The sequence below is a fragment of the Xiphias gladius genome, chromosome 13 (assembly GCF_016859285.1).
Source record: "Xiphias gladius isolate SHS-SW01 ecotype Sanya breed wild chromosome 13, ASM1685928v1, whole genome shotgun sequence".
Lineage (NCBI taxonomy): Eukaryota > Metazoa > Chordata > Actinopteri > Istiophoriformes > Xiphiidae > Xiphias > Xiphias gladius.
In genome coordinates, this window is record NC_053412.1 from 581,940 (window position 1) to 592,103 (window position 10,164).

The 10,164-nt window shown below is 37.7% G+C and overlaps 1 protein-coding gene across 2 annotated transcripts; it reads right to left on the reverse strand.

Annotated features, from left to right (window-relative positions):
• Window positions 1-900: 900 nt before the first annotated feature.
• bco1l (beta-carotene oxygenase 1, like) lies at window positions 901-7,905 on the reverse strand. Of its 2 annotated transcripts, none has more exons than XM_040141798.1 (11): window positions 7,779-7,905; window positions 6,689-6,817; window positions 6,321-6,450; window positions 5,676-5,823; window positions 5,409-5,556; window positions 4,033-4,253; window positions 3,082-3,348; window positions 2,846-2,951; window positions 2,671-2,765; window positions 1,660-1,771; window positions 901-1,525 (listed from the first exon to the last, which is right to left on the reverse strand). In XM_040141798.1, the coding sequence occupies exons 1-11, from the start codon at window positions 7,840-7,842 to the stop codon at window positions 1,371-1,373; spliced, it is 1,575 nt and encodes a 524-aa protein (XP_039997732.1). In that variant the 5' UTR covers window positions 7,843-7,905; the 3' UTR covers window positions 901-1,370. The 2 variants fall into 2 exon arrangements, with proteins under 2 accessions (XP_039997732.1, XP_039997733.1); XM_040141799.1 differs by having other exon boundaries at window positions 6,689-6,934; window positions 7,779-7,876.
• Between the last annotated feature and the right edge of the window lie 2,259 nt (window positions 7,906-10,164).

The following is a 10,164-nucleotide window of genomic DNA, read 5'->3' on the forward strand; positions in this document are numbered from 1 at the left end:
GATGACAACGTCTCACACAGTTCCTGAAAACAAACCAGCCCAAACAGAGACAGATTTTTACCCACATTTACCTTCTTGCACACTTTATCCAGATTTTATCGTGTCCAGTCGTCCAGCCTGGGAGAACCAGCCACAAAAGAAAGAACGGATTCGAAACCAGTACAAACCAGTTCTGATAGAACGACCCGACTTCTGCCTTCTCCCTGATTTTTAATATTTGCAATGCAAATTTAAAAAATATTTAAGTGTATTCTATAAAACTGTTCTGGTGTGTTGTATTTAATGGTTTTGTTGTTCCTCCACGTTTTATTATTTTCTTACTGTAAACCTAAAATTCTTCCAGTGATGTCTACAGACAAAGATCACAGCAGGTGATTTTCAGATGATCTGCAGGTTTTTAAAAGAGTCAGGCATCTGCTTATTAAAGTTTTTACAGCAGAGAAATCTGTAATAAAGAGAGAACTTTTCTTTCAGATTCGCTTCATCTCTTCACAAAGCTGAAATATTTAAGCTGCTGCTTCGTGACAAAATGAAAAGTTTCACAAGTTCTGAGATAAAATTTCTGAAGATAAAACAACACAGAAACTATTTTTCCTTGAACAACCCTGCGGGCTCTAAAATCTAAAGGAAGTTGCTGTTGCTCATCTTTCAAACAACCTGCAGAGTATATTAGTTGTTTTTTTTGTTTGCACAGTAAGAATGAGAATAATAATAGGACAAAAAGGCGAATTATTCTTTCAAAAGCTGAAACTAAATAGAAAATGTCCCGAGCTCAGTTTTAAATATGTTTGAGAATAAGGTACATTTCCATTTGCTTGTCTTTTATAGAAGTTTTTGCAATAAAACAACAAATTCCAGAAATGTAAAACAATCCAAATATATCTTAAAAATGTTTTTATGCTTGGCTGAGGCAGAAAAGTTGTATTGATAATTATGATATAAAGGCAGATGGAAACAAATTTTTCCAATATATAGTGATGTTGCAGGTCCTGTTCCTGTGCCTTGTTAGAATACAAAAGACAAACAGTGAAAAAAGTAAATAAAACTTCTTTATCTAAACAACATAAAACACATTGTGCTTGCACTTAAGGTTCATGCTCTGGGTAAATCCAGCTATAGGTTATCACATTTTGATATATTAAATATTCTCCAAATCAGTCTTTTAAAATACATAAAACAGAAATACCAAAAATTGAAAAAGAGAAAATGGCTTCTTTTCATTTTTAAGTTCATGTTATCTTTTTACATGTCCTTTGCATTGAATGGCAAATCTTCAGAAATGAAACATTTTTTCAAATGTTTTTTTACACAGAAGCAAAATATTACAGAATTTACATAAAAAATAGTTAATGTAGCGGGTGTGTTGGTGGTCAAACGGCAGTGGAGATAAAATGTCCGTGAAGGTCCATGTGGACATTGGCGGGGATGGAAGCTCTGGCAACTTCCTCTAAGTTTTTGGCATTGAGGACGAGCATGAACGGAGAAATGCTTGGATCTGTAGAGATGACGGACGACAAGATCACTCCTGTCAGAAGAAAAGTGGGAACAGTCAGGACCAGAGAAGAAAAGATCCTTTCCACCCTGATGGTTTAATGTTGCTTGCGCTGTGACGTGTGTGAGAGTGTTGTTGTGGTTTCTAAGAAAAAGAATATCCCTCACCATCGTCTTCCTCCACGGCTCCCGGAGACGCGACAAACACCGGTTCAGAAGGGTAGCAGCCCTCTTGATGCCATTCGATGTGTTTCCTGGCCACGATGTCGATCTTTGCGATCTGGTGGACGAAAGAGTTAGAAGGGAATTACAAAGTGAGGTCATGGTATTTTGAGCCCTGCTAGCAGTGCTTGTCAAGGGATGGCAATGTCAGTTGGTCATTTGGTCCGAGACATTGGTCCAGACTGAGATATTTTGACAACTGTTGGATGGATTGTGATAAAATTTGGTTCAGACATTCATGTTCCCCGAAGGATGAAGTGTAATGACTTCAGTGATCCCCTGTTAACATTGTTTTTAGCCATAAATGTTAATGTCATAGGTTTCTCAGATATTTGTTCATAAACCAAAGTATTACACAGATAGAAATGTTGACATGATGATGGTGCTAGATTACCCTAAAAATCAGATTCATTATTCAGCCTGGCATTGTGTTCAAGTTTATTCTTTTGTTTTTGTGAATTATTTTTACTATTACTGGTTTGCACTAACCAGTGATAGTAGCGAGGGACGTATCCTTCTGGCCGTCGTAATTTTCAGGCAAAGCAAGTTGTAGTAGTGGTTTTTAGGAGCAGATAACTACAATTTAACAGTTGGAAGATTTGAATTTAAGAGTCTAGCAATGTTGGAAGATGATGTCTCCATTCTTAATCAGGCCTGCAAAGCTGTGATTAGTCATGTAACCACAGCACCAGAGCTATTTGAATACCTGATCAAATCAGAACTGTGGGCGATTATTCCAAGGTCTGGAAAAAGACTAATGCTTGATGAAAGGTCGTTCATCCTCAGGGTACCTTGAATGTCCACACCGAAAGTCTTAACAATCCGTTCAATATTTGGTCAGATTTGCCTTAAAACCAAAATTGTCAACCAGCTGGTGGCAGTAGAGGAAAAGTCAGAGGATTACTGAAAACTATTTTTGGATTTTGATGGTGTTGTGGCCAGTCTGAGGTGTTTCACCTTGTTGGGATGAGGAGACCACGTGACCCTGGAGCCGTAGAAGTATCTGTACTTTTTACCATTGAAACTGTAGTTGATCCCCGGCAGCTCCAGGCCTGAGGAGTAATCATACTTGTTACGTTGGGAAAATGAAGATGCGTTCAGGTCAGACAGACTGACTGTGTGGATGACAAACCTTCGAACAGAGTGTCAGGCTGGCAGTAGACGGATCCGTCCTCCTGCACCACCGCCTGGGCCGTCGTGTTCGTCAGCGTCACCAGGTTGGTTCCTTTGGGAGAATCCTGGAAAACAAATCAACAGAAACTATTAATACAGACATGCAGTTCATAAAATGATGAACTGGAAAGTCAAACACATCCTTAAAGTGTTTCGGCGTGTATATTTGAGGTGTATTTTTGAATCTAAGTGTACTTCATGGATGCTGAGCGGCAGGACGAATCTCTGGCAGACCGGTGGGGAGAAGCTTTTGTTGGACTGGATGAAGCTGCTGGTTTCTTGTTTCATGTTCTGGATGTAGAACATGTCGTACAGGTTGCTGTCCTTGTAGCTGATCAGGTCGAACACCACATGGCCGTCAGCCTCGTAGGCGTTGATGTGGTGGAAAACCACCAGGGCGTCGCCATAGAAACGGGTGCTCACCACCTTTCCCGTCTCTCTGTTGATGACGTGAAACACTGTCTGGGACAGAGATAAAAAGAAAGGTCCTCTTACCAATCTGCATTTCTCACAAAGTTGACCATTTGCCCGTTTGTCATTTCTAGGAACAACTGGATTCAAAATCTTTGAATCTTTTTAAATAAATATTAATTGGGTGGACTCCACTCCAATGGGATGATCATGCTCTTTTGTGTCTGCTGGATGTGGAAGTAGACAGCTGTTTGCTCACTTGTTAGCCACCACACCTTAATAAGGTGATAATATCTATTAGATGTTATGTTTTTAGGTTGTTCTGCTGCTTCTAACAGGTGGCCAAAAAAAATTGCATCTTCAGCCAAAAGCATAGAGGACCAAGAATAGAACCCCGAGGAAACCCGCAAGTAATTAATGTTGGTGCTGGGTCTTTTGAATCTTTCTGCCCCCAATGTAAAAAAAAAAAGCTTGGTTTTAAAAGCGTGTTTTGTGTACTTTATGTTTTTGCACTTTTTACTAAAACCAGTTAGATCCATTATTAAGTTTAATAAGGTCTTATTTTTCTTGGTTTTCATTTAAATTAACTATATTTGCCCTGACGAAAGAAAAAAAACCTGGTTCTGTCCACTGCTGCTAGTGACAGTAATTAGTGTAGATAGATCGTTTAGATAGATCAATTAGTGTAGGTAGATCATTGTCTTATCAGCAGTGAATAAAATTGGGAGGGCTTACAATGTCATCCTTGTCGAATTTGAGACAGCTCCCCCAGCTGACTCCTCTGAAATAGGCGGTGGCCAGTTTGAAGATGTCCAGCTTGAAGGGCTGCTCCACGAACACGATGTAGTTATCGGTCATGCCGAAGCTGTGGAAGTAGCTTGGGAACAGAGCGGATCGAAATGGAATCGCACAGACCTGCTGCACTTTGCTCAACGCCGGCTTTTTATTCTCTTTATCTGAAACAGACAACTCAGTATTGTATGACTTTTATTATAATTATTATTATCAGATTGTGACCGCAAATTTTCGCGGCACCTTGCATTCAGTTTTACCTAGATGTCAGGGCTTTTTTTAATGGCACAATAAGAATAAGTTCATTCATTCATTATAAACTAAAGATGAATATCTATAGAACTAATGTAAAAGTGATAAAAGAAAGGAAATATAGTATTTAATATACTGGATGTTCATTTATAAAAAGCAAACAGCTACTCCTGCTGTTTGTTCACATTTGTGCTGATGTATTGATAAGGCCCTTCTTCTTTCTAAGAAGCTATTATATTTTTAACTAATGTTGTGCAGCAGATTTCTTTACTACGACGTACTTATGATCCACACTGGGAAAAACAGTCGTCATATTACGACAGTTATGCCATATATTTCTAGAAAGATAACCAAAGAATCCTACATACTTTTTTATCACTTGTGCTCACGTTCTTAAAACAACTATTTGGTCCTCAGACTTTCATCAGGCAAAATTCTGTATGAATTTTCCACAATGAAGATTTGAGGACCAAAATGCTGTGTTAATAAATTGAGTTCAAGTGATGGACAACGTGCAGCCTCTTTGGTTTTCTTTTCAAGTCAAGAGTTTTTTGATTATATGTTCCTGTCACTAAGACTTTATGGTGGGTAAGAACTTTTTGGATTTTATGAGTTTCTGGAAATATCAACTTTTTCACAAAACAGTTTCTCAAATATTACTTCTTTGCTCTCAAAACATCAAATTTTTCCCCTACAGTGGAAATAATCCTCCGTTATATATTCTTAATTCTTTAACCTGAAAAAGGCAAATCAGATATCCCGCTTACATATTGACTTCTAAAGAGACGTGTAAATACAGTGAGCTATGATGCAGGGAGTCTATCACGCTGCCAGTTTCTTGTTGTAATTACATCCAGATGTGACTTCTTGAGCTCAGAGATAATTAAATAACTTTCTTGCTGCAAACAAAGAGGGTCTTGTTCCCTTACTGTAGTATGTAGAAGGGCCTGGATAGATTAGAGACAGACGTCTGACTGTACAACTGCGTTCTGCCCTTCACTGCGACATCAACACAAACCATTCATTTGAGGTTTCTGAAGTCACACCAGATCTGAAGGCAACCATACCTGAGGCGTCAGCTGGGACTTTGAAGATGACGTATTTAGGTCGACCGAAGCCCATGATGGCGGTGCCCATGTTGTAGGTGTTGCCCTTGTCGTCGTAGTGAGGATGAGCCGTTGCCAAGTTCAGAGCGATGTGGTTCCTGTAGTTTATCTGGAATTTTGCGGAAAGCTTTCGTTTGTATAGACACAGCATGTGATAAGTTTGATGAGGTATTTGCACCTGATCAGTGACCCTTTAGAGCTTTGAAGAGGCAGGTGGGACTAACTTACCCTACCGACAGTTTCCAGAGTAGCAGGGTCGATCTGGTTCATGTAGTTGATCTCGGAGGAGGCATAGTAGTCCTGACCATAGCGAATGATGTTGATCAAGTTGTTGTCGGTGAAGTCGGGGATGACATTGCAGAGGTGCGTGAATGCCCTAGAAAAAAAGGAAGGTTTTTGAGCAGTTTTTATTGTTAATTTTTTATTACTGGAGAGAATGTCCTGGATAAACTAAAGCAGATTTACACATATCCTGATGGACTAAATTGACTAAGTGGACTGAAACAGATCTCACTGTGTCGTGGATAGACTGAAATAGATCTTAAGGTGTTCTGGACACATTGTGGAGAGTCTGAGGCAGATCTTTACAGATCCTGAATGGTCTGTACATGTTCCAAATGGACTGAAACGGATCTCCTGAGGTCTTGGATGAACTGAAACAAATCTATATGAGCCCTAAATGGCCTGATACAAGACCTTTGCTTGTCCTGGGTGGACCAAAATAAATAAATAATTTTATTATAGATAAAATAAAATCTTAATCTCTTGAATGGACTTTAACAGATCTATACGTGTTCTCAGTGGACTGAAAAAAATCTTTACTTGTTCAATATAGAGTGAAACTGGTCTCTACATGTCCTTGATGGACTGTACCTGGAGAAGATGTTTTTGCAGGGATCTGGGTAGATCATGGTTCCAAACTCGGAGACAACGATCCTATCGGCACTGATGTTTCGCTTGAAGGTTTTGCTCTTCAGAAACTTGCTTCTGTAAGTCACCTCACCTGAAACAACGACAACAGAACCTTAAACACATGCAGTAATACCAGATACCAGATCTCTGAATGTGGATTTTAGACAAAAGGAGGTCAAACTTATCACGGATTTGTTTCATGACAGGTCTTACAGCAGCAAGTTTATCTTTTCTACCGTAATATTTTGAATATTAGGGAAATATCACATATTGATTGTGAGATACTAAAGTTATATTTATGTTAATCTTAATTTTAATAACAGTCTCACCATTGGCGAAGGTGAAGCTGTGGATGAGCGACATGCCGTCAAACCAGTGGTTGTACTCGGAGCTGCCCACAGAGAAAAGACCGGGCCCATTCCTCAGCAGCGTGCCCTGCAGCCATGACGGGATGGAGCCTGCAGGTCAACACACAGGTGTGTTGCTATAGATTTATATTGTTCATTTTCATTGGTGTATGTCTGCAGTTTCAGATTCCTGATGGCAAACCACATTTTCTTTGTGATAGCAGAAAGCTGAAGATGAAAGTCACACAGAGGTGAAACAAAAGTGTAAAATACATTTAATGCATGTTTCATAAATGTCAGTATCAAAAATACAAGAGAATTAAAGATTAAAATCCATCAATGAAAATAAATCACATGCAGTTTTCCTGAAGGAAAATAGATTCAACTGGGTTCAACTGTCACTGAGATCAAGAGCCATTATCCATCTGATACTCTCCACTGTTAAACTATAAAACTGATATTATGCAACTATATATTTCCAAACATGATACTGTTTGTTGAACATATAAGTTCACAACCCGTTATCAGACTAAATGATCTATTTTAATATTACAAATACTTTTAGTGGCTCGTCATAATTTTTTTAAAATCTATTTATTTATATGTAAAATATTCACTTATCAGGCATAAATTACAAGTCAACGTCCATTAACCTTCACGCATCCTTTTGCAAACCACAAATGTTCATTTCAGTTCATTATCCTGTTTATTTTAAAATTGGATTTTTTTTTAAATTTTAAACAACGAAGAAAAGCTGCAGCAAAACAACTGTACATTTTTCATCAATAGCAATCAGCGAAATTCGTCTCACATACAGTGGCTGGATTTATTTACACGTTAAAGATGAATCATAAGCCATTAATTAGGAAAACTTGATTTGATTTGCCAGTTTGAAAAAAATCCCATGTACAACTTGGTCCAGCATAACTAATCAGGAAAACCCCTCCAGGGAATATATGGGCCATTCTGGTAAAGTGCAGCACGGTATCTGGACCAAAATTGAATCAGTAACATTCTTATTATTATGAAAACCAGCAGACGCACTGGTTTGTGAACCCTGCCTGAAACTCACCTTTCACGTGAGCTTTCACCGGCTCTGGAGTCTCTGATCCGTTTTGTGCAAATATGGACTGCATTTTTCTCTCCCGTGTGTTTCCTGCCACCGACTGACCACACAGACTGACAGCAACTGTCTGTCTACGTGATCATCTCCACCTGTCCGAAAATTAAACATGTAACGTATGCTTTGTGGATTATGCAACAGCGCTGCTGTGGACTTCACTCCGCTTTTCACAATAAAAGACTGTGTGTTGGGGTCGTCTAGCCTGCTTAGAGCTCCACGTGATCACAGAGTTAAGCCCTAAGCTCAGTGCAGAAAGCCTGGGCCGCACTTAACTAGAAAAAAAATCATCTTTGAGTAAATTGACAGAATTCATTAGCTTAGTACAACTAAACTTATTTTAAAATGTTCACACATCCCTTGTTTTAGTTTTTGTTTGTCTTTAATTGAAGAATTGTCACTTTTATTAAAAATGATCGCTATTCATGGCAGTGTTGTTGTGACAAATCACCACGTTTAGTTTCAGTTCAGACACAGTTGGCCACCGTTTAACTGTAAATCTAAATGGCTTTTTTAACTCCTTGTGCTATTAATTCGTGGGGGGGGGGCGTTAAAACTAAAAGGGCTGCAGGATGAATCTTTGAGCACAAATCTGATCATAAAGATAACTGATGATACCATATGTACATTCATTCCCATTATCACCTGTTTAGATGAACTGTGTTACTCCCTTATACTCCCTGCTGTTGAACTATATAATTAAATCCAGTCCACAAGTGGTGATTCAAGACTAAAATATTTATTTTAATTTAAAATCTTTATAACATAGCTTTGAATTACTGTATATAAAAATATTCTCACCAGGGCTGCAACTAAACTTGTTTTATAATTGACTCATCTGCAAATTTTTTTCTCAATAATTTTCTCTATAAAATGTCATTATATTGGGAAATTTCATGTTAAATTTTCCCCGGTTGATGTTTCTAAATTTCTTTTTTTGTCTGACCAGCAGTCCAAAACCCAAAAATATTCAGTTTACTAACTTCTATAACAATAAGCAGCAGCAAATCTTAACATTTGAGAAGCTGGAACCAGCAAATTTGGGGCTAAAACAGTTATTTGATTTTTGAGTTTAAAACTAAAATCGTCTAATTTTCACACTGATTAAGCTCTATTCATTCTTACCCTTCTAAAAACATACACGTTCACTTTATATTACATCTCTACTAATCTATATGGTTTATCAAACAAAAGAAAAAGAGCTGCAGCAAAATGTAGAAGGTAAAAAGTTTTGTGTTAACGTTTGGATAAATTAATTTTGTTTATGGTTAAAGGTTATGTTGTCTCTTATTTTGAAATACAAAGACTAAGTAATTAACTTCTGTTTTTCCACCTTTATTTTATTTCTGAATAACTGCATTAAGTGTTTGAAAAACTCAGAGTAGATATGAGAGTCTGAATTTCAGCTCCGTCGGCTCTATCTCTGGCTGTGTAATTGGTTAAATCAGTTTACGGCTTTACAGCCTCTCTAATCAGGATTTATCTCTAGGTCACAGTTCTGTAAAGAGCCACGCCAACACCGTGTCCTACAAATGACCAAATCTAAAAATACAAATCATTTGGACCGGGTAATGCCTTTTGGGAGGAAGGTAATGCAGCTCGGGTGACGTTTACCGGCTCTGGTTTGTTCCAGTGTAAAGAAATACTGCGACTTTCTCTCATATTTACTTGATGTGGTGCATTAAGGCACAGAACTTTGACACCAGAAGAGCAGAGTTCATGTCAGCTTCAAATCAGCCTTATTATGTTACATAATGATATATGATAGTGCCACAAGTACATGAAGTCTTCTGGCAAGTAAACTTACTCCAGGACTGTGCTCAAGTACAATTTTGAGTTACTTTATATTTCTACATTTCAGAAGGAAATACTTTACTTTGCATATAAAAATGTGCATTAATGATCCTACAATAAAATATATAATATATATAAATATATAAACACTCACGTGAGGCAATTTTTTTTTTCTTTGCCTGAGAAGCACAATTACTTTTGATACTTTAAGTACATTTAAATGATAATGTTTCTATATTTTTATTGAAGTAATATTTTTAGGTGACATTGTGTTAGTGGCATTTTTGCAAAAGTAAAGGATCTGAGCGCTTCTTCCAGCGGCGGTTGACGTTCATGCTCCAAAGAAAAACAAATCATTCCTGCGCACGTTCCTAAACCAAAGAAAAGAAAGTAAAACATGTTTAACTTTATAGAGAACTATATACACACTTGGTACTAATTATAAGGGAAACTGAATGAGCATTAGTTGCTACAGTTATTAATTACCTGCTTGTTTTATTCAAGCTATGAAGTTATGTAGTGTGTGTTATGTTTATGTGTGACT